Source organism: Gracilinanus agilis, chromosome 1 (genome assembly GCF_016433145.1).
Source record: "Gracilinanus agilis isolate LMUSP501 chromosome 1, AgileGrace, whole genome shotgun sequence".
NCBI classification, from domain to species: Eukaryota; Metazoa; Chordata; class Mammalia; order Didelphimorphia; family Didelphidae; genus Gracilinanus; species Gracilinanus agilis.
The window spans coordinates 34,246,441-34,271,610 of NC_058130.1; the positions used below are offsets into that span (position 1 = coordinate 34,246,441).

The 25,170-nt window shown below is 39.2% G+C and overlaps 1 protein-coding gene across 1 annotated transcript in view; it reads right to left on the bottom strand.

Annotated features, from left to right (window-relative positions):
- FRMD4B (FERM domain containing 4B) overlaps positions 1–17,407 on the bottom strand; it is a 29,223-nt gene extending 11,816 nt beyond the window's left edge. The window contains exons 1-9 of the mRNA XM_044675803.1: positions 17,319–17,407; positions 16,970–17,150; positions 15,606–15,682; positions 12,610–12,718; positions 10,629–10,857; positions 8,235–8,291; positions 5,487–5,634; positions 4,551–4,670; positions 335–1,140 (exon numbers count right to left, since the gene is read on the bottom strand). Coding sequence (XP_044531738.1) covers positions 335–1,140; positions 4,551–4,670; positions 5,487–5,634; positions 8,235–8,291; positions 10,629–10,857; positions 12,610–12,718; positions 15,606–15,682; positions 16,970–17,150; positions 17,319–17,407 — 1,816 coding nt within the window. The remainder of the gene's footprint in view (positions 1–334; positions 1,141–4,550; positions 4,671–5,486; positions 5,635–8,234; positions 8,292–10,628; positions 10,858–12,609; positions 12,719–15,605; positions 15,683–16,969; positions 17,151–17,318) is intronic.
- Between the last annotated feature and the right edge of the window lie 7,763 nt (positions 17,408–25,170).

Consider the following 25,170-nt stretch of genomic DNA (forward strand, 5'->3'; position numbering starts at 1 on the left):
AATTTCTGCCTTGAACAAGATGCTTAAGAATGTGTTCATATGAATTAAGATTCACCCATGGATGGATCCCCCAAATTATAAAGCTTCAACAGAACTTAGAGATCAACTAATCCAACTCCCTTCATCCTGTCGATGTGGAAACTGAGGCCAGAATGGATTGGCTCAAACTCACAAAGATAACAAGGGAACAGGCAGTAATGAAGTCAGAGGACCTGGTGTGAATCTTGGCACTGCCTTGCTTCCAAATTGCTGGTTCCTAACCTCTTTATTTTCTTTAAATTTTAAAGAAGTTAAACAAACAAACAAACAAAAAACAACTCAACTCCTCTCTTACCTGAAGTATAGGAAGAAGCTCGACTGCTTGGGGAGCAGGGCACCTGCAGAGGAGCGAACCCCAGACTCCTCTGGGAGCCTCGGTCAGAATCAAAGCTTGCCTGCAAGCCATGACCCAAGTCCTTGTGTCCAGAGGCTCGCTGGTACCAGCCCCGGAGGTGCTCTGCTACTAAGGCTTTGTGAATGTTTTTGGTGATGTGCTCAGATTTCACGGGTGCCTTCCTGGGCAGTCGGAGAGTTGCATATGGGTTGTGGGGCACCCGGTCCATTTCGTCCTCATGGTAGGACCTGTACTCCTTGTGTCGGTCGTACCCGTAATGCGCCGACGAGCGATAGGAAGGGTTCACACTGTATTGCCCCTCGGTGTCATTCTCAAAAACGTATGCTCCGCTGTAATAAAGATCACACTCGGCGTAGGGCGGGTACCCGGAGATAAAGTAGTTGCAAGAGGGCTGTTCGTGACTCTTTGGATAGCCACCGTTCCTCATGTCCTTCGGGGCCAGATTGGGCATGCTCCCGGAGTTGGAAGTCGAGACGTGGTGCTTCTTGGACCTCCTTCGGCCCCTTGTGCGCGTGTCAAGAGTCTGTGTGGTGTAGTATGGGCCGGCGCTGGGCGTCACACAGTAATATTCTGCGCTCGACTGGCTCGTGTAGGAAGAGCCGTCGTCCAGGATTTCTGTGCTGCTACTTCTTTGGGATTTGGAAAGGGAAAAGAATGGCTTGTCACCATCCAGCTCAGAGAGCAGATGGGTCTGAGACTCCAGGCTTCCACTCCGCTGGCGGCAGTGCTGTGGAGAAGAGTTGGGCCTAGGAGAGACGGGAACCGGACTTAAGAAAAAAATGACCAGAAAGAAGGAGAGTATCTCAAGATTTTAATACTATGTCTGGGAGTTTCGGTAGATTCTTCTCACTTCAAAATATTATTTATAATATTTTATAATTATTATTATTATAATAGATCTATAATGATATTTATATAAAATTAATTAGTAATAACTTGTCATTCATACATAATAGTATAATTTACTAGCAACTATTATTAACAAGAACATTAAATTTGTTAATAATGTTTCATAATATAATCTTATATATAATAATATATTATGATATAATCTTATAAATATATAATCTTAAAAAATGTTAAAATATATACAATTACAGATTTAAGGCTGGAAGTGAATTTAGGTCTTCTAGTCCAACTCCTTTATTTTATTTTATGTATTTATTATCTTATTTATTATATTTTATTTATTGTCATCTTAAAAAATGTTAAATACATAAAATTACAGATTTAGAGCTGGAAGTGAATTTAGGTCTTCTAGTCCAACTCCTTTATTTTATTTTATGTATTTATTATCTTATTTATTATATTTTATTTATTGTCATCTTAAAAAATGTTAAATACATAAAATTACAGATTTAGAGCTGGAAGTGAATTTAGGTCTTCTAGTCCAACTCCTTTATTTTATTTTATGTATTTATTATCTTATTTATTATATTTTATTTATTGTCATCTTAAAAAATGTTAAATACATAAAATTACAGATTTAGAGCTGGAAGTGAATTTAGGTCTTCTAGTCCAACTCCTTTATTTTATTTTATGTATTTATTATCTTATTTATTATATTTTATTTATTGTCATCTTAAAAAATGTTAAATACATAAAATTACAGATTTAGAGCTGGAAGTGAATTTAGGTCTTCTAGTCCAACTCCTTTATTTTATTTTATGTATTTATTATCTTATTTATTATATTTTATTTATTGTCATCTTAAAAAATGTTAAATACATAAAATTACAGATTTAGAGCTGGAAGTGAATTTAGGTCTTCTAGTCCAACTCCTTTATTTTATTTTATGTATTTATTATCTTATTTATTATATTTTATTTATTGTCATCTTAAAAAATGTTAAATACATAAAATTACAGATTTAGAGCTGGAAGTGAATTTAGGTCTTCTAGTCCAACTCCTTTATTTTATTTTATGTATTTATTATCTTATTTATTATATTTTATTTATTGTCATCTTAAAAAATGTTAAATACATAAAATTACAGATTTAGAGCTGGAAGTGAATTTAGGTCTTCTAGTCCAACTCCTTTATTTTATTTTATGTATTTATTATCTTATTTATTATATTTTATTTATTGTCATCTTAAAAAATGTTAAATACATAAAATTACAGATTTAGAGCTGGAAGTGAATTTAGGTCTTCTAGTCCAACTCCTTTATTTTATTTTATGTATTTATTATCTTATTTATTATATTTTATTTATTGTCATCTTAAAAAATGTTAAATACATAAAATTACAGATTTAGAGCTGGAAGTGAATTTAGGTCTTCTAGTCCAACTCCTTTATTTTATTTTATGTATTTATTATCTTATTTATTATATTTTATTTATTGTCATCTTAAAAAATGTTAAATACATAAAATTACAGATTTAGAGCTGGAAGTGAATTTAGGTCTTCTAGTCCAACTCCTTTATTTTATTTTATGTATTTATTATCTTATTTATTATATTTTATTTATTGTCATCTTAAAAAATGTTAAATACATAAAATTACAGATTTAGAGCTGGAAGTGAATTTAGGTCTTCTAGTCCAACTCCTTTATTTTATTTTATGTATTTATTATCTTATTTATTATATTTTATTTATTGTCATCTTAAAAAATGTTAAATACATAAAATTACAGATTTAGAGCTGGAAGTGAATTTAGGTCTTCTAGTCCAACTCCTTTATTTTATTTTATGTATTTATTATCTTATTTATTATATTTTATTTATTGTCATCTTAAAAAATGTTAAATACATAAAATTACAGATTTAGAGCTGGAAGTGAATTTAGGTCTTCTAGTCCAACTCCTTTATTTTATTTTATGTATTTATTATCTTATTTATTATATTTTATTTATTGTCATCTTAAAAAATGTTAAATACATAAAATTACAGATTTAGAGCTGGAAGTGAATTTAGGTCTTCTAGTCCAACTCCTTTATTTTATTTTATGTAATTATTATCTTATTTATTATATTTTATTTATTATCATCTTAAAAATTTTTAAATACATAAAATTACAGATTTTAGAGATGGAAGTGAATTTAGGTCTCCTAGTCCAACTCTTTAATTTAATTTAATTTATTTATTTTTAGAATACTTATCTTCTACTTTAGAATCAATATTGTATATTAGTTTCAAGGCAGAAGAGCACTAAGGGGTAGATGAAGGGGGTGAAGTGACTAGATCAGGGTCACACAGCTAGTAAAGTGTCTGAGGCCATCTTTGAACCTATGACCTCCCGTCTCTTGGGACTGCCTCTTCATCCACTGAGCTGCCTAGCTGCCCCCTTCCTCATTTTATGGAGAAGAGAATAACTTGTCAAAGTTCACACAGGAAGTGAGGGACCCAATTTGAGCCTCAATGTCCAGATTCCAAATTTAGCTCCCTTTGCCATAATTCTCCAAAAACCAAAGGTTAGAATTCATCTTCTACTCTGATATTCTTCCCATAAAGAGGCAGAACTCCAGAGAAAAGCCAGGCTCCAGAAAATGTATGATCTGAATTTTTCCTCTAGGGATGGGGAAGTTGATCTAATGATATACAACCTTCCCAAGGAGCATAAGGGGAAAAAAACCCCAAATTACCACACGGAAGTCATTCTTTCTGGGTAAAAGATTAAGGAATGAGACTCTAACCTTCAAATCTAGCTTCAGTCTGGCTTTCTGTTTCTTCTATGCTATTTAAGTAGTGGTAAAAAGTAACACACAGGGGCAGCTGGGTAGCTCAGTGGATTGAGAGCCAGGCCTAGAGACGGGAGGTCCTGGGTTCAAATCTGGCCTCAGACACTTTCCCAGCTGTGTGACCCTGGGTAAGTCACTTGACCCCCATTGCCTACCCTTACCACTCTTCCATCAAGGAACTAATACACAGAAGTTAAGGGTTTAAAAATATATAAAAAAAAAAAATTAAAAAAAAAAAAAGTAACACACATACAAGATGTCTGATCTGCTATTGGAAAAATGTGAAGGCATTCATTCTCATTTCAAAAGGAGAGAAAACCATTGTCTTAAAAAAAATGTCAATCCATGAATAGAGGCCAAAAGAGAACAATGACAATCTTCTTATAAATAAGCTTCATGTACCTCCTGGTTTAAATATAGCAATTCCCTTTCCTCCTTTCAAATAAAACTTAAATCAATGAACATTTGACTCTTACTCTAAATGGCTACTGCTGTAGGCATTTCGGGTGAGAACAGGGGTGGTCGGCATGCTTCTGCCCCCCTGGGGACGTCTCTCCAGAGTCCTATAGGGACTGCTGTGTGTCGACAATATTTCTCTGTGAAAAAGAAGAGAATCCAGTTAGTAGTTGCCTTCAAAGTATCTTCTGATAAACAAACCAACAGCTGATACTAGAAAGTTGAGAGGATGCTAAAAAAGAAATAGCAGTCTAATTTTTATTCCTTTAGCCCTTAAATGAATGTTAAATAACAAAAAAATAGCACTTTATATTTACAAGACAGGCACTGTAGAATAGCCAAGAACATACAGGATTTGGGAGTCTTGAGTTCAAATCCCATCTCTAGCTACTGTGACCCTGAACAAGTTACTTAACTTTTCCGAGCCTCAGATAACTCAGATGAGACTTCAGATCACTGATCTGAGGTGGCGAAAAAGGAGCGGCCCTTCTACCCCTGGAAGAAATCTGGATCCTTATTTACAGACACATTTTAAGAGTTACAGTTCATTTCCTTTGTATTATCTTCCATAACTTCAAGAAACATGTCCTGGGAGCATTAGCTTTCTCTTCTCAGTACTAAAGTTTCACAAGAATGTGTTCGTTGAATGAAAGAATAAATAACTGAGAAAGAATTTGTACGTAGGTCTTCCTGAATCCAAATCCAGCAAAGCCATGGAGATTTTAGAAGAATAGTAAGGTTAAGCCTCATGGTTTAACCATCAACACGGGTCTACTTGATTTTCTGAAATGGACTTTGTAACAAGGTCAAAGGTGGGAAGACTTTGGACGTCTGGGAGAAACGGATGTTGGAGAACCCAAAGGTGAGGCTGGGATGAGCAGCGCTGACCATATGGTAAGTGCTAATTAAGCTTTGTTGAACTGATAATAGAAATAAACTCTTGGCCAACAGCTTACCTAGACTGTCGGCCTTCCATGAGTTGCTCATTAATGGAAGACTTCCTGAAGCGGATTCTTTCCAGACCAAGAGACTTGGGTGGAGGAATTCTCGGAGAATGCGGAACTGAACTGGACCGCTGGGCAGGGAGGGTGAAGGAGTCGTTGGCTGTGGGGAATGAGAATATTTCTTAGCAAAACGTAAAAGGAATGTATCTGATGACCTAGCGAAGAAAACATTCCTTCAGGAAGCAAGATGGGATTTTGGGGGGGTAGGTTGCATTCCCCCTCTGGGACCTGAAACCATTCTTGCATCACTAAATGGGTCAATTCCTAGAAAAGTGCTCACGCCATTGGAATGGGTAAGTAGAAAAGGCAGGTAAGGAGGGGAAATATAATCACATTCCAGCTATTCAAGCCGTAGAAACAGATTCCGTTTTGGTAACTTTAATGTATCCTCTCACCCGTATCCACATCCCTGTATCTATAGCCTTCCCTCAGCAGCCCAGACAGGAAGCAAGGAAAGCAGTGAGATAAAAGGTGTGAGTGATTTACTGTGTTACCCCTTTCAGGACTCTGGCGCAGCTAGAGAGTGCAGTGGATAAAGCACTGAGCCTGAAGGCAGGAAGACTTGAGTTTAAAACCAGCCTCAGACACTTAGTAGTGTAAGGAAAAGTTGGCGCAGAGAAGATTTGGAACATCGAAAAGCAACATTGAGTGACAGGAGCGGTAGATATGAGAAACTGAGGCAGGAACCAGGGGAGAATCCTTCAGTTTATCTGGACAGGGTAGTTGAAGCTGCAGAGAACATTCTGGGTTTTCCAAACCTTCTCTGTGCCAACTTTTCCTTACAGTAGCTATGTGACCCTGAGCAAGTCACTTAATCCTGTTATTTGCCTCAATTTTCTGTAAAGTGAGCTGAAGAAGGAAATGGCAAACCACTCCAGTATCTTTGTTGTATGACCCTAAGCAAGTCACTTAACCTTGTTCACCTCAGTTTCCTCATCTGTCCAATGAACTAGAGAAGAAAATGGCAAACCACTCTAATATCTTTGCCAAGAAAACCCCAAAAGGGGTCCCCAAGAGTCAGACATGACTGAAAACAATTTGACCATCACAAGCACTCAGGATTATCCTCATTAAGAAAGAGCAGTCCCAGGCTAACGGAACCAAAAGAACTTCGACAAGGGGGCGTGTCTTTAGTCACCTGCCAACTCTAAAGCCAGATATGTCAGTCAGGCAAGGGGGCAATCTGGGGACCCTGAAATCCAAAACATGCACAACTCCCTTCTGGGTTCTTTAGGAAAACAACATGCCTTTGGGGCTATCTTTCTTTATCCCTCACAATTCTGCCTTCCTTCTGCCGGATCATTTCCTATTTATCTTCTATAGTTTGTTTGTGCCTCGTTTTTTACATATCCTCCCTCCATCCCCGTGGGCAGAAAATGTCCACTTTTCTTTGAATCCTCAGGACCTGGCACATAGCAGGCACTTAATAAATCCTCACTTACTGACTGATTCCAGGAGAGTTTTACTAGTTTTCACTAAGGAAGCATCTGGAGTAAAGAAGACATGAGTTCAAATCCTGAAAATAGTTATCGACTATATGATGCTTGGGCAACTGACAACTTATCTGAGCCTCAGTTTTTCATATGTATTGAGGGAATAATAACTCTTGTACAATCGACTTCCTCTTGGGAATATCCTGAGGGAAATGCTTTATGAAACAAGAAATACTACATAGATATGATCTGTTGCCATTCTTTGGAAATCCAATAAGTATTTAAGATGTTCATTGTCATACTGAAATGAAGTCTATACCTATTTGCAGCAACACAATGATCTAAGACAATTGCAAAGTATTCATGATGAAAAATGCTATCCACCTCCAGAGAAATAACTGATTGGAGTCTGAATACAGATTGAAGCATACTTAAAAATTTTTTAAAGCGAATAAATAACTTTATATTTCTTTCCCTTTTTTCTATTTTCTTTCACAACACAATTAAAATGTAAGTATGTTTTACATGGCTGCACACATATAATCTATATCAAATGGCTTGCTTTCTTGCTGAGGGGAGAGGAGAGAGAGAGGGAAAGAATTTGGAACTCGAAATTTTACAAGACAAAAATTAAAAATTTTTCACATGTAATTGGAAAAAAATAAAATATCTGAAAAAAGAAAATTAAAATAAAAAAAGAAACAAAGTATTTTTGTGCTGTGTTCTGATTCTCTGAAAAATTAAAATATAAATATAACATAAAGAGGCGTGAAAATCATTTTAGAGAGGGGAAGTTAAGGGTGGTGACGGGCAATTCTTAAACTTTACTCTCACTATAACTGGTTCAGAGAGGGGAAAACAAGTATACTTAATACAAGATAGAATTCTATCTTACCTTCAGAGAAGTAAAAGGAGAGTAAGACAGGGGAACGGGGAGATAATTTGAGGGGGAGGTGGGAGGGAGCAGGAGGGGGGAAAGATAGAAGGGAGGGAAAGAAAATGAAATCTGTAAATGTGGAAAAATATTTTTAAAATTAAAAAGTTTTAAAAAGAAAAAAGAAAAATTAAAATCTACTATTACTTATAGGCATTAATTAGCCAGGATATTCAATTAACCAGAACACCCATGTCCTCAAATGTTCTTTTGGAGAATTTTCTAAATCTCAGTAATAAACAAGCTTTAAAAGCAAGAAAAGAGGATATGTTTGGATTTTTTTACATTTAAAAAATAAAATCCATTTGAAAAAGAAAAAAAAAGCCAACTCACCATCATCATAGGTTGTTGTATCTGATAAAGAACTGCTTTCAGATGGGATTATATCTTCTGTGAAGGAAAATTGAATCTCTTAAAAAGAATTTTTTAATACAGAATGTATTTAGTGAATTATAATAGGACATTTCTTTTTCTTAATTCAGATGAAAACATTAAGAAGAATTAGCTATTTAAATTCCCTCAGCAGAATTTTTTTTGGAGGGCAGGGTGAAAGCAAAAGAAACTTGAAATACCCATTACAAAGGTTTTATCTGAGTGTTTCCTGTTTCCCTTCTTGGCTCCCTCCTGGCACCCTTCGTATAAGTCAGCATCCTCCATTCAATGTAAGCCCTTATCAAGCTTAACACAGATACTGAAAAATGAAGCAATGCAGTTCCTAGTCCCTATCACCTTCATTTTAGTACTACTTATATAAGCTTTCCTCCAATTTTGTTAAGTTTGATAAACGTAGTTGGTACTTAATGTACAAGTACAAATGTAGTTAAGTTTGATAAAAGTAGCTGTACTCATGAGAGTACAGATTTAGTGCCAGGAGGTCCTGGGTTCAAATCTGACCTCAGACACTTCCTAGCTGTGCGACCCTGGGCAAATCCCCTAACCTCAATTATTTAGCCCTTGCAGCTTTTCTATCTTAGAATTAGTACTAGGTTTTTGGTTTCTTTTTTTTTTATTTTCATTTTGAATATTTTCCCATATTTACATGTTTCATGTTCTTTCCCTCTCCCCAAACTCCCCTAACTCCCTTAGCCAACCGACAAGAATTAATACTGGGAATGAAGGTAAGACTTGAAAAAAAAAAAGTCACTAAGGAGGGAACCTCTAGCACCTTAAATGTTCGTCTTGATTAATTCCATGCAGTCTTTGTTCTTAATTAGGCAGGCATTGGAGCCTTAAGGCAGGATGCCAAACTAGTCAGCTGTCTGACAGCCAGTTTTCTTTCTTTAAAAAAAAAAAAGAAATCGCAAAAACACAAAAATCCCCTCTAGCCAATCTATGCTCAGACACTTGTGCCATCTGGTGTACCAAAAGTCTGCCTGTGTGAAATCTTTCTCGCAAGAATAGCAGAGCCTTCCCCAGCTCAGGTGTGAAGAGTCTGTCCCAACGGGCACCCTATGAAACAGTGAACATGGCAGCCAAATCCATGGCGAATCACTCCAGCTCTGAGACTTGGATTCTATGGATAGACATTTTCACTGATTCTCTGGGGTTCTCTAAGCAGCAAGAAAGGGTTCTCTCTCTCTCTCTCTCTCTCTCTCTCTCTCTCTCTCTCTCTCTCTTTCTCTCCCTAGAAAAAAGGGGCATTTTGCTTTTTCTTTGCCAATGAAGATTCCCACAACTTCTTTTTCTCCTCTTCTTGATAAAGCCAGTATTGCTAGCACTGCACTGAATAAGAGGTAAAAATGGCTAAAAGATGGGAGTAAAAACAGACTTGTCGCTCCCCTCTGAAAGTTCCTTTGCTTCACGCATGAATTTAGAGGAAGCCATCCCAACCTCTGCAGCTGCGGCTGGCTCTAGCTGGCGAGGTTCCTTTCTTTCACATCCCCTGTCATGGGAGAGCAATAAAGAACTCCTGTTTTGGGAACCCTGCGCCTGGGTAGACTTGGATGTACCTGAAATCCGGTCGGCACGGCGACCTTTGTCTTCAGGTTTGATGAACTGGTCATGACAGAAAGAAGGAATTTTCTCAAAGCCCTGCCCTGCCCGCCTCTCCGAGGCAGGGTTTGTAAGGAAATGACACGCATGAAAAACTTTGGAGAGCACTAGGTCACGCCTGCAACTTGGTTCCCCAAGTTATACCAGAGTGCCAGCGGAAATCGTCTTCTCTTCTCTCCTCTTTTATGAATTCAAAGTCTTTGTTGGCACGAATGACCCCACAGCCCAAGAATCCATCTAGAAAAACTAGGCTTGTCCATGAAAAGTCAGACTAATTCCACTCAGTGAGGTCAAAATGACGGCAGAAGGGGCCCCAGAAAATCAGGTTTATTTGAATTAACCAATCCACATTCTTGAGGTTTCGGCATCTATTATCTCTTGACCTGCCAAAGCCTTATGTCCAGCCCAGTTTTTCTTCTGTCCGCCCTTCAGCCCTGAGAACCAGCCGCTCAGGAAAGGCGACACACAGTCCTATTAGAATTGCTCCTAAGAACCTTTAATGTATATTATATAAAAATATATGTACAACCTATCTGATATTACTTGCCTTCTCGGGGAGAGAGGGAGAGGTGGCAGGGAGAATGAAGGCATGGATTTCAAAAGATCAGAAAATGAATATTAAGAAATTGTATTGACATGTAATCTGGATAAAATCAAATTTATTTAAAAAAAGGAAAAAAAAGAATGACTCTTAAGACTTACAGCAAGGAAGTCATGGCTTTTTTGGATGCTTACCTGGTAAAATGAGAGTCGCCTTCTGACTCGGTTTCTTGCCACATGTAATTCGGTATTCGTTGATCGCATTCTCAATCTCCTGGAGCTTCTTCACGGCATCCGCGTAGTCTTGCTTCCGCTTTCTTTTTACATTTTTGCAGAGGTCTGGCTCATTGGCAAGCTTCTTGGCAGCTTCCACCAGTTTTTGCTGGATGACAAAATTGCTTTCCAGCTCTTGTAAGGCAGGATCCTAGACGATTACGAGAGAGTGTGTTAATGAAGGCACAAATGGGCAAATCCAGACTCGCAAAAGTTGCCTCATGTTCCATTCCACTCCAAACCATTCCAAAGCGGCCGCCATGAACCCAACAACAAGCAGGAGACATGAAGGGCAAAAAGAGACGGTCGCCTGAGGAAGCTTCCATCCCTCTGGGGGGAATAGCGGATACACCTCCTTGTCTATTCTAGAATTGAGATTAGGGAGTCTCTACAGGTTTTGTCTTATTGGCATCTTTATGACAAGCATAATAATTGAGTATATTTATTATGAGCAGAATGAAAACAGTGTTGAACTTGGAGTTGGAAGGCAAGATGTCAGGTCTGCCATTATCAGTGGCACGAATATTTGTGACACTGCCTTCTTGAGGTCAACTTCCTCACCGATAACATGGAAAAATTCTGCTTATTAATCCCACACGTGGTGGTTTGTGAAGATCGAATGACAGGGCGCACGTGAAAATAATTTGTAAACTTAAAGGCACTTCATCAGTGTAAGTGGCTTCTGTTTTTGTCATCTGCCAAATGAAGGCCACCCTATCCCCGGCTTTCTTGATTGACTTCTCTGACTCTTCTCACAGATGAGAAAACGAAGAGGTTCTGAGGAGAATCAATGATTGGCTCCAAAAGCCACATCTACTGCAGCAGAGGAGACGAAATACAATCCCAAGTTTCTCCCAACTCCTTTCAAATAAATTACTCTGACCTGAAAAACCTCACCAAATAAAAGTGATGACCGTATGCATAGTAAGAGAAAAAGAGGGTTGATCGTGAAACTGTAGCTCTCTCTTATGTAAGTTTGTTTTTCTTTTAGAATATGTAATAAATTCAATGTATAGTTTTCCAAGCTGCAAACGACAACGAGGTGACTCAATGGATAGTCAAGCCTGGAGACGGGAGACCCTGGGCTCAAATCTGGCTTCAGACACTTCCTAGTTATATGACCCTGGGCAAGTCACTTAATTCTCACTGCCTAGCCCTTACTGCTTTTCTGTCTTAGAAATAATACAGAGTATTATTCTTAATATGGAATTAGGTCTTGATCAATGATACATGTAAAACCCAGTAGAATTGTGCGTCGGCCAAGGGGGGTGGGGAATGGAGGGGAGAGAAAGAACATGAATCATGTAACTAGGGGGAAAGATTCAAAATGAAAATTTTAAAATTTTTTAAAAAAAGAAATAATATATAGTATTATTCTAAGTTGGAAGGTAAGGGTTTAAAGGGAAAAAAAGCTATCCTGCTTGTATTTGCTGCTTCCTTCTGCTGTGGCCTCAATAAACTTTTTTTCTTTATTGCCCTTTTTTGGGGAAAGAAAAAGAAAAGGAGGGAGGAAGAGAAAGAAGGAAGGAACAAAGGGAAGGAGAGAAGAAAGGGAGGGAGAAAGGAAGGACGGGAGGGAGGACAGGAAAGAGGATGAGAGGGAGAAGGAAGGAAGAAAGAAAGGAAGGAGGGAGGGGAAAGGGGAGGAATAAAAGGAGGAAGAAAGGGAGGATGGGAGGGAGGATGAGAGGGATAAGGAAGGAAGGAAAGAAGGGAGGGAGGGAGAAAGGAAGGAAGGAAGGAAGGGAGGAAGGATGGAAAGGAGGAAGGGAGGAAGGAAGGGAGGGAGGGAAAGAGGAAGAAAGAAAGAAAAGGATTGCTCAGGGAATCCCAGTAATTCTTGGCTGGATTCTTGTGGGCTGGAGAGGTCTAAGAGGACTTCTTGGACGAGGATGAACTTAACTTTGAAGGATGGATAGGATTCAACTAGTCCAGGCAGCGGGAGATACGGAGGAAGCACCGAGGAGTTCAGGAACTCTGTGGGAACGGTGTGGGTGGGGGTGCCCCAAAGCCTGAGAAAAGAGGAGAATCACATCCTCATTCCTGGCGTACTGAAGTTGGTATTAATTATTGCAATCTGCAGGGAGCCTCCCTCTTCGCCCAGGAATAAACAAGCCCCAGAGAGAAGAGGAGTCTCTGGGACATGTTATTTTTATTTTGAGTACGTTCTGTCGGGACCGGGGTAAAAATGGCCCTCCATCTGGCCCACCCCTCTGCCAAGCAGGAATGATTGATGCCTTTGTGGGGGAGGCTGGGACTGGGAACGCAGTGGGGCGCCTCTAACATCTCGATCCTTTCCCTTGGCACTGAGCCTCCCTCCCCATCAAGGATGGAGAAGCGTTTTCTAGCTAAGCACTGCAGTTAGGTCTACAGCGATGGTCCTAGGAGTAAAAGTGTGAGGAGTTATCTCTCTCCTACCCTTTTTAACCGCCTCTCATTCCTCCATCACACACACACACGCACACACACACACACACACACACAATTGTCGTTCTCACGTTGGTCAGTTCTCAGTCTGAGTCTGAACCTCATCTTGAATTCTTTCCTTGGCTATGGATGCCTACACAGCTCCAGTAAGAAAGCCCTGTTTTAGGGGGCAGCTGGGTGGCTCAGTGGATGGAGAGCTAGCCTAGGGAGGTCCTGGGTTCAAATCTAGCTGTGTGACCCTGGGAGAGTCACGACCCCCCCTTGCCTAGTCCTTACTGCTCTTCTGCCTTGGAGCCAATACACAGTATTGATTCAAAGATGGAAGGTAAGAGTTTGTTTTTGTTTTTGTTTTTGTTTTTAAAGTCCTGTTTCACCCAGAGAAACAAGACCAGCAAGAAATGGTATGATGCAATGGATAGAGAGTCTGTCTCAGTATCAAGAAAATGGGAGTTCAAGTTCTTCCCTTGACTTATATAACCCTTAGTATTTCATTGGCTTTAATTTTTAAAATTTAATTTAAATATTTTATTGAAAACAATATTGAGGAGGCAGCTGAACAGGTCAGCACATAGAGAGCCAGGTGGGAGGTCCTGGGTTCTAATTTGACCTCAGACACTTCCTAGCTAGGTGACCCTGGGCAAGTCATTTGACCCACCTTGCCTAGCCCTTACCACTTTTCTGCCTTGGAACCAATATACAGTACTAAATCTTAAGATGGAAGGTAAAGGTTTAAAAACAGAACAAAACAAAACAATACTGAGCATCAACTCAATCGCCTAAACTAGTTTAGTAAATATGTACTAAAATTAAATTTAAATTAATAATGAAATAACTAATAATATTAATTAACAATTTAAAAATAATAATTAAAATAAAATTAACAAAGAGGAAGGAAACATTTACATAACATTTGCTTTGTGCCAGGCACCATGGTAAAGGCTTGATAAATATTATCTCGTTTGATTTTCACAATAACCTTTGGAAGTGGGTGCTATGATGATCCCCATTTTATAGTGAAGGAAACTGAGGTACAGATTAATGACTTGCCCAAGCTCACACAGCTAGTAAGTGACCGAGGTCAGATTTGAACCCAGGACCTCCCATTTCCGGGTCTCAAGATCACATTGTTAATAAGTGTCTGGGTCTAAATTTGAACCCAGGTCTTATTGACTCTAGGCCCAACATTCTATCCACTTTATCACCTAGCTGCCTCCTTAGATGTGAGGAGATAAATACTTGAACCAGGGTCATGGCAATATCTGAGAAGGAAAGGATGGCTTTTTTTGGAGACCAATAGGGTTAAGTGATTCAACTAGGGTCATTCAGCTAATAAGTATCTGAGACTGGATTTGAACTCAGGCCCACCTGACTCCATGACCAGAATTCTATCCCCTGTGCCACCAAGCTGCCCCAAAGGGCGCCATTTTCAAGAGATATTACTAAGGAAAAAAACAAGTCTTGGCAACTGATTGGATATTGAGGGTAAGAGAAAAAGAGAAGAGTAGAGGACTAGAGATGGAGGTGTCCTAGACAAGAATAGGGAATTTTGGAAGAGGGAAGATTTTGAGGGAAAAAACAGTGAATTGGGTTATAGACATGTTAAATTTAAGATGTCTATGGGACATCCAGTCTGAGATATCTAATAGGTATCTGGAAATGTGTAACTGAAGGTTGGAAGAGAGATCAGGGCTAGATAAGGAGATGTGAGAATCAGCATAGAGAAAATAATTGAATATATGGGAGCTGATGTCATAATCAAGTGAAATAATATAAAGGTAGGAGAGAAGAGGAGAGTGCCTACTTGCCGTTATCATGTCATTAGTCAACCAGAAACCAGTTATATATTAATTGTTCGTGGGTAGGCTGAGCCAATATAATTAAAATGACACTTCTACATAAATTAATTTACTTATTCAGTGTTTACCAAAGAAGCTATCAAAAATTATTTTATAAAGCTAGAAAAATAACAAAATTAATCTAGAAGAATGAAGTCAAGAACATCAAGGCAATCAATGAAAAAATGTGAAGAAAGATGGACTAGCAGTAGTAGATTTTAAGCTGCATTACAAAGCAGTGATCATCAAAGCAATTTGGCATTGACTAAGAAACAGAGTGGTGGATCAATAGAATAGATTAAGTGCCCAATATTCAGTAACAAATGGCCACAGTAATCTCATGTATGATAAACACAAAGATCCAAGTTTTGGGGACAAGAACTCACTATTTGACAAAAATTGCTGGGGAAATTGGAAAGCAGTTGAGCAGAAATTAGATAAAGACCAACATCTCACACCATATACCAAGATAAGGTCAAAATGGGTCCATGATTNGGCGAGGATGGTAAGGGATGGAGGGGGAAGAAGGGACAAAGGAAAAGCCATTATTCTCCTAATTCAATTCGATGGCTACTTTTCCATTTCGTTTTCAAAACAATTCTTTTCCAGCTAGGAAAAGAACCATAATAATGCTCACCTGCGAGGGTCATGAACCTCGACGGCAAATTTCTTTTCACGGAAATATAAGTTCTCCAGCTGTTTCCATTGAAATAACTAAATAATAAAAGGAACAGAAAACAAAAATATTTTCAATTTTGAAAGGCTAATGACCTTTATGTGTCCTGTTAAAGCTTCAAATTATTTTACATTCATTATTTCATGAGAAATACAACCAACTCAGTAGTCGGTTCTGTGGGTACTATGCCCATTTTACAGACAATGAAGGCTCTTGGAACTTATGCGATTTGTAGATCCTTGAGCAAAAGAAAACCATTTAGTTATTAAGACACCAGACGCTCGATCTGTAAATAAATATATTATCTGTATTCAGTCTTTATAGCCTCAAACCCATTAGGACATAAACATGGTTCAAAAATCCAGCTTTCTTCTTATCAGAATCATGGGAAAAAGGCACACCACTGAGCTGAGTTAGATTTTAACTATTAATCTAGCTAGCCATAATCTCCTTGCTGATAAGTTTCCTCTGTGCCATTTAATTTTGAGTCTGTGAAGATAAAAGGCAAACTACAATCCCCAACGAGAGATAAAGATTGGAGGCTTTCAAAAGAACCCCACATTTTGCAGACTGAAGGTGTCGTGCCCAGGCTGCTGCTGTAAGGAGTGAGGAGATGACCAGAACCCAAGAGGCCAAGTCCAAGGCGGCCAACTATGTATAGTGATTTTTTTTTTTAAACCCTTAACTTCTGTGTATTGGCTCCTAGGTGGAAGAGGGGTAAGGGTGGGCAATGGGGGTCAAGTGACTTGTCCAGGGTCACACAGCTGGGAAGTGTCTGAGGCCGGATTTGAACCAAGGACCTCCTGTCTCTAGGCCTGGTTTTTAATCCACTGAGCTACCCAGCTGCCCCCTTGTTCAGTACTTTTTCTGCTGCCCCTTCCTCTTTCCTCTCCATCAGACAGAACTAAGCTAGTAAGGATGATTATATCCCTCCAGATCATGCCAAATCGGGGGCTCATTTCTTATCTATGGTCAGGACATGCTGGTGTTCTCAAAGCAATGAGGAAATGAGCTGCAAAGAGTGAAGGCTTCAATAGGACCCTGGAGGGTGATATTTCAGAAACTTGTGCAATATCAAAGTGAAAGTAAGATGAAGCCTGCATTGCTTGTGGGGTACCCCCGCCCCACTGTCACCCGCTCTGTCTCCCTGCAACCTGTGGAAATTCTTGGCAAAAATGTCAAATCAAAGAGGACATCGTCTCGGTAAAGGAAAACTGCAAGGAGGGCATCCCAGCAGCGCCCTTTTCTGCCACTTGTCCATCTATCATGAAACTCTTTCATTCTGTGAGGCATGTTTTATCTCCTAAACAATTAGCGCCGTCTACATGAAATCCTAACAAGCCCTGATGAGAGCGGCCGACTCCTGAAACGAAAGCTGTCCGGCTCCATTTTAAATGGACGTATGTTATCAAGTTCATTAATAATGCTGTCGGTCCAGACCTGCTGGTTCCCTGCGGCTCTCCCACTGAACTTGAACTTCGGAATGTTCCATTTAGTTCAACCCTCCTTTGCAAAAGGGAAAAAAAGAAGCTGCACTTGATTCTTCTTGAATAATTAGTCTACGGATTTCTTGCCATCCTTAGCCCTTTGCTCGAGTTCAGAATGGCAACGGCCGGACTTTTAGAAGCATGAAATAAAAATCCTCCTGAGTGATGGGTTTATCGGCTGCCCGACCAGGGCTGGCATTTTTCTGCTGAGTGAGAGGGCATGAGTGTTTGTGGACCCACACCGCTATTCCGAAGCCCCTGGGACAAGGAGGGCATTCTGGTGCCTGGAAAGATCAAGCTGTACACGCTAGAATGGCTGATGCTCTTTGCTTGTAATTATCGAAGACAATTATCCGGACTGTTTTCTTCACAAACACAGACAGAAAAATAAAACCTGGAAGCACTCGCACTCTACTCTTTCCTCCCGTTTCCCCTACTCCAGGGGAGCACACGCCGCTGTCTACACTCCAAAATCTGCTCCAAGTTCAAAGAGTGCAGAGGAAAGTTCAAAGAAAATGAAACTTTTAAAAAAAAACAAACAAAAACATACCTATTTGTTAAAAGGTCCCGCAGTGAAATGTGATCCTCTGAACCATTCCTGGTCTTCTGGAGTGGCAGAAGAAGGGCAGGGAAGCCCCCTCGCGCCTCTCTTCTTGTCCCCCCTCCACCTAGGGGTGCTTCCTGAAGGAGCTCCGCTCTGGCCTTAGTTTCATCACACGCTTTCTAAGGTGTAACTCGGTTTCACAGACCTAACCTCCCACTGCTGACACATTACTGACATCAGCAGCTCTCTCGAATGACACCTCCCCGTTCCCCTCCTTCCCCCTAGAGAAAGAACTCGAGGAGGGCCAGACAAAGTTCTCTCGCCCAAGGATTTCTCCGGAGAGGAGGTGGGGGAGAGGGAGGGAAAGAGGGAAAGAGTTCTGAAGGAGACTGGCTCTTTAGGGATTTCTAGGGGACCGAATGGGTTGGAATTCCCATAGGGATTTCACTGGAAGTTGGTTTAAAGGCACATTTCTGGCCAGGGCTGACTCACCCTGGAAATGAACAGGTTAGACAGGAAGAGTTAGCCTGAAGCCTCAGCTGTGTTTTCCTTTAACTCCATTCCCACACACATAAAAACCAAGGCTGCACTTGAAATGAGATCTCTTAAAACTGACACCACACCTCCCCCTTCACCCCTTATCGCTTACAACCAAGAAACACTATCTCTTTTGATTCCATTCAGAATGTTGGGGGTAGTTTTTTAAAAGCAGGGAGACATGCCATTTCCCTTACAAACCCAAAGGGCCCAAACAAACTAATAATAATAATAATAATAATAATAATAATAATAATAATAATAATACCAGCCTGTAAGTCAGGGACTTCTGTTTAATTGGGTAATTTGATACAATTTCAATGGGAAATAGTTTTGTATGTATGTGTATGTTTGGGAGGGCAAGCAATTTCTCATCTGAAATCTTCAATTCATGAGTCCAGTCTAGGGTGTTTTACTAAAGACATTCAAATTCTAAACATTTTGTGAATGATACAAAGACACTTTGATAAGGCTGGCTCAGTTGTTCAGAATGATCCAAAGGTTATAGGGAATATAAGAAGAAGAAAATTTGAACTGGGCTAAAAAAAGAAATGGCATTAAAAAAAAAAATGAGTATCTTCGATATACGAGGGACTGTGTTGGGTGCTAGGGCAGTGATGGCAAACCTTTTAGAGACCAAGTGCCCAAACTGCAACCTTGATGTGGCATGTGAACCACCTTCTTATCCCAGACAGGGGAGGGAGGAAGTGCTGCCACTGAGTTGCTGGGCAGAGGGCAGGTAAGGTGAAAACTGTCCTCAGGTACAGTTGCCATAGGTGCGCCAACCCAGTACTAGGGGATACAAGAGACAATTATTTCTTTCTGGGATGCTCTCTTCCATATAATGATACCAATATATTTTAAATCTAATCAAAAGAGAAGGCTTTGGCCTAGAGGGCAAAACAAGGACCAATGGGCAAAAGCTTCAAAAAGGTAAACTGAGGTTTGATAGAAGGAAGAACTTTCTACACAATTAAAATGACCAGAAAAATGGAATGGGCTTCTTTAGGAAGTAATAAGTTTCTCCTCCATGGAAGACTTTGAACAGAGGCCAGATGACTACTTAGTGGGCATGTGAGAGCAGAGGTTCTTCTTAGGGGGTATATTTCAAATCAGATGACTACTATAATGACTTCTAACTTCAAAATGTTGTGACCTGGGGCAGCTGGGTAGCTCAATGGAGTGAGAGTCAGGCCTAGAGACAGGAGGTCCTGGGTTCAAACCCGGCCTCAGCCACTTCCCAGCTGTGTGACCCTGGGCAGGTCACTTGACCCCCATTGCCCACCCTTACCAATCTTCCACCTATGAGACAATACACTGAAGTGCAAGGGTTTAAAAAAAAATGTTGTGACCAAAGAAGGCATCAGAAGCATGTGGTGTAGAATTGGTGTATGCATGTTTTCCCTGGCTAGACTTTCATTTTTGCCTTTGTGTCCCTACAGTGTCTGGTAAATAGTGTCTGTTGATTGATTGCTTAATGATCCAAAGGAAATATAGGAAGAAAGATATATTAACAAAATCTGAATGAGTTTGAAAGATGGTATAGTCAAAAAGAAACCATCTTAGCCTTAGGGCCAAAGAAAAGGGTTCAAAAGTAGACAGACACATTTTCCATATTTCTATATATTCACCCTACAATAAGTTGGTGAACGCTAAATCGGGCCTCGTATTACAGATTGTTAAGCACATTTCTAAAGAAGTAAACATAGAGGGGAGTTTATTTTAATGAGATTTTAATTTCCTGGTTTGGAAAAAAGCTCTGAGACTCCTCTTATTTTCAATGAAACACATTAGAAAAATAGGTCAACAGAAAAATAGAAGGCTTTTAAGTCAATCAAAAATCATTTAAGTACCTATCACATGCCAGACACTGTGCTAAACAGTCTGGTTACAAAGACAAATGTGACACTGTCTCTTTTCTCTATGTTATCAGAAGACTTTTGCAAAGCAGTCTAGAGTATTTTTCTTAAAATCATAACTGGTAGTAACGTTAATTAGTATTTATTAAGTAAGCTTTCATTGTTTGCTTTAGAATCTGTTTCTTAGTAGTTTTCTTACTGGCCCTTAAGGGAGAAATAATTTTGCAAAAATGAAAAATTTTCCTATGCCTTAGTTTCTTCAACTGAAAAATGAAAAGACTAATAATGGGAGAAAGACTGAGTTTAGCTGAAAAATCTCTGAACTAGCATTCAGGTTTCCTAAGCACTCTACCTCTATTATACGAATCAACTTTGTAGCATTAAAAAGTAACCCCTTTGGTATAAAATGGAGTAGATAAGGATACCTGAGATAATATTTGCAAAGCACTTTGAGAAATGGGAAAAGAAAGGGGAGACTGATAAATTATATCATTACTGTTGAAAGATAAAAAATAATGATACAACAGGGAAATAATTTGTCTGCAAGGTTACTAATCATATACTGAAAACAAACTTATCAACGTTCTGAAAAACAATAATAATAAGGTGGAGGAATCAAAGATAGATTTTGAAAGGTGAGGAGATTAGAAATGATTGAGATATTTTAATGGTAGGCTTGTAATCAGAACAAATTGTCTTCCTCTTTAAGGCTAGAGAAAGGAAGTAGATCTTTCTAAAATCACTTAACCATACACCCTATGGTGATTTAGTGAATAAAATTAGTGTTGTGGAGAATAATAACTTGTTAATGACCCCCTTTACATCTGTATGCAACTACTTACCAAGCAAACTTCTTTTATAGAATTAGAAAAGTGAAAGAAATTTCTTTTTCTTCCATTGAAATCATAGTGACCAACAATTTTGAAACTGGGAGGAATTTTAGCACCAAGGAGAATGAGAAAACACTGAAGAGCACTGTTAATTTGGCTGGAGAGTAGCTGAAAAGATCTACAGTTCTCTTTCAAATGGTTTTAAAGTGCCTAGCTTGGGAGTAAAAGCACAGGATTTTGAGTTTGAGGATTTAAGTTCAGATCCTGGCTCAGGGACAGTCGACCTTAAGCAGGCACTTTAGTCATTCTGGGCTTCGTTTCCTCATCTATAAATCAAAAAGGAGAGACTAGATGATCTCTAAGGTCCCTTTAACCTCCATATCCCACAATCCTAAACTTATTTTGTAACATGGAATCTAGTAATGTGGGCTCATGGCTTAGTGGATATAGATAGCCTTAGAATAAGGACTAGCTAGAAACTTTAAATTCAAATGTAGCGCTCTCTCTCTCTCTCTCTCTCTCTCTCTCTGACTGGAGAAATCTAAAACCCCAAGCAATTCTCTAAGACAGTAAGTTACTGTACAATTTAACAACATGTACTGATAGACCAATTTCCCTTATCAGAAGTGCCCTATATCACTAAAATTATAGGTTCTCTTTTAAGAAATAATGGAGTGGGGGCTCAGTGGATTGAGGCCCAGGCATAGAGGCGGGAGGTTCTGGATTCAAATGTGGCATCAGATACTTCCAAGTTGTGTCGGGCAAGTCACTTAAAGCCCATTGCCTAGCCCTTACCACTCTTTTTCCTTGGAAACAATTCACAGTATTGATTCTAAAATGGATGGTAAAAGGGATTTTGAAAAAAATGGCATGTATACTTGTGTGAATCTCCATTTCCCTAAAAGCTGTAATCACACAGGTCTTTGTCTTTATTTTGGCTTTATCCTCAAGTTTCCTGAAACACCCTCTAGATAGGAACTTGCTTTTCTATTTCTGTATTAAGACATGGCACAGCCGAGGAGAAGAACAGGGTGGGGAAGGGGGGAAGGGCGGAAAATGAAAGCAAGACACCCAGATGTTAAGTAGAGAACTCCCATCTGGTTCAAAAAGGGCAGGAATGTGCTTGGCAGACTAAACAATGCAGGTGAGGAAGTGTGTGACATTGACTGCCAAAGGGAACCTCCCTGAAGTCATGAAAGAACCGAGGAGAGTCCCTGACAGAAAGAGGTAAAAAGTCATTTTTAACTTGGATCAATGCCATGTGCACACCCCTTGAAGGTGTGCGATGACAAAACGGAAGTTGTAGTAGTGGCTTGGTTGAGGGGGAAAAAAATTACCAGGTTAATTATTGAACTGAAAATTCACCTGGAAATGACTAAATCTGAGGAGATAACAACTGAATCAGAGAATTCTCTATCAATCCACAAGTGACTCACCTTGGTTGATCACATAGTGGTTCATTGGGGCAAAATGAAACCATCATTCATGCTTTTGTCCATTGTAGGAATGAAAGTATCCCATCTGTCCTGTCCAGTCCTGTCCTGTCCTGCGCCACCCTCCCTTGTGCCTCTCTTAAACTCGTTCTTGTAGAAGTTATAGACAGGTCTCATTTTACTGAGTTTATTTTTTTTTTTAGTTTATTTTACTGAGTCGCCCTAATGAAAGTCACGAGATCCAAGAAAGAATTGGATGGTTCCTCAGAGATAAGGATAATTATGGCTGGCACAAGGGCCACAGATTTAGAAACAGAAAGGGACCACTGAGGTCATCTAGCCCAAACTTTTCATTTTATAATTGAACAAGCTAAGGCCAGGGAAATTAAGTTAGACCAAAGTGACAGAGGTTTTGGTGGCAGACCCAGAACCTAGAATTGACTTCTCTTGACTCCATCCAGCCCTCTTTCCAGGGGAACATGCTTTCCCCCATTTATTTGTATAATTAGAATTTTGAACCCCAGGACTCTCTCTTCCAGCATTTCATGTTCCTTCTCAAAGGACACTAAAGACTTTAAGGTATGCAAAGTGCTTAATGTACATGACTGCCCTTGATTCTCACAGCAATCCTGTGACATAGATGTTTATATTATTATAGATTATTATTCCTACATAATTATAGATTATTATTCCTACATGACAGATATGGAAACTAGTCTCAAAAAGGTTTGGTGGATCACATGCCTTGTCAATATCCAAGATAGAGAAAGAAAACAAAGAAAAAGAAAAAAAAATCCAAGGTGGGATTTTAACTACCTCCTGACTTAGCTGACTTCCTTTGTATCCTACCTTCTACAAGAAGCCTTTTCTGATCCTCCTTAATGCTAACCCCTTCCTTCTGCCGATTATTCCCAATTTATCCTGACCCTATTTTTGTGTGTCCATAGTTGTTTCTATGCTGTCTTACTTGCTACTGCCAACATTTTGTTCTATAGCTGGCATAAGGTACCTTCCCTGGAGCAGATCATCCTTGGAATTAGGGCATGGGTTCCATATGGCATAAATGTCTTTTATTTTTACTTTTATTTCTTCTTCTTCTTCTTCTTTTTTTAAACCCTTTACTTCTGTGTATTGGCTCCGTGGTGGAAGAGTGGTAAGGGTGGGCAATGGGGGTCAAGTGACTTGCCCAGGGTCACACAGCTGGGAAGTGTCTGAGGCCAGATTTGAACCCAGTATCTCCCATCTCTAGGCCTGACTTTCAATCCATTGAGCTACCCAGCTGCCCCCTTATTTTTACTTTTAAATAGATGCATTTTTCTTCTTTTGGGGGCTATCATTATCACTAGCCTCTCTCTCTTATAACAAATAAACCTAGTTGAGCAAAACAAATCCACCCATTGGTCGTGAAATAGTCCATCTTGTTCCACCTCTCTAGTCCAGCATCTCCCCAACCATGGTTAAGAAGCAAACACCTAAAGCCATTCCAGATGCTCTTCTCCATTCTGTATATTGCTTTATCTGCCCATTTTTTTGTCCTTCTAATGAGACAGGTTATGGTGTGCTAGGAAGAGGGTCAGGTCAACTGTCACTTTAGAAGACCAAAGAAGTCTGCTTCCTTCCTCTGATCAATGGGAAGATTATACTTATTTGTTATTAGGGAGAGAGGGGCTAGTGATAGTGATACCTCCAAAAGAAAAAAAAATCAATAAAATAAAATATATAAGTTGCAGAAGATAGACTTGACATAAAAACAACAACATGAACTTTCTTTTCCTTTCTTTCTTTCTTTCTTTCTTTCTTTCTTTCTTTCTTTCTTTCTTTCTTTCTTTCTTTTTTGAATGTTGGAATTGGAATGGAACAATACTAGGTATTGGTTCCAAGGCTGAAGAGCAGTAACAGCTAGGAAATGGGGGTTAAGTGACTTGCCCAGGGTCATATAGCTGAGAAGTATCTGAAGCGACATTTGAACCTTTCGCCTCTGGGCCTGGCTTTCAATCTATTGAGCCTCCTAGCTTCCCCCTAAAAATAAACTTTCTAATAATTATCACTACGAAAGTTAAATGGGCAGCCCTGGGAAGTGGCACACTGTAGAAATTATTTTGAAGATATAGGCTAAATAGTGACCTGAAATTCCTTTTTCCAAAGAAATCTAAACTTCTAAGATTCCGTAATTTAATTTGAGGGACAGTGTGGTACAGTGGATGGCAGGATTGGTAGTTAGAAAGGTCAGGACTCAACTTCCACTGTAGATACTATGTGACCCTCTGTCTCAGTTTCCACATCTGTAAAATGGAGGGGTTAGACTCAATGGTCTTTTAAGTAACTTCTACCTCTGAAATTATGATCCTATAAAGGAAAATCCCAGACGACTGTTAATGAACCTGTGAGAAATTTTTTCTTTCAGAAATATTATTTTTGACACAAGAAAAGCTTAATGATATACTTTTTGTTGTTGTGCAGCCATTTCAGTTATGCTTGACTCTTGGTAACCGCATTTTGAGGTTTTCTTGGCAAAAATACTGGAGTGGTTTGCCATTTCTGTGTCTAGCTCATTTTATTTTATTAAAAAAAATAAATACCTTACCTTCTGCCTTGGCAGAAGAGTGGTAAGGGCTAGGCAATGGGGGTCAAGTGACTTGCTCAGGGTCACACAACTGGGAAGTATCTGAGTCCAGATTTGAACCTAGGACCTCTGTCTCTAGACCTGGCTCTCAATCCACTGAGCTTCTCCAGCTCATTTTAAAGATGAGGAGTGGAAGCAAACAGGGTTAAGTGACTTGCCCAGGATCATACAGATAGAAAATATCTGAGGCTGGATTTGAACTCATTAAGAGAA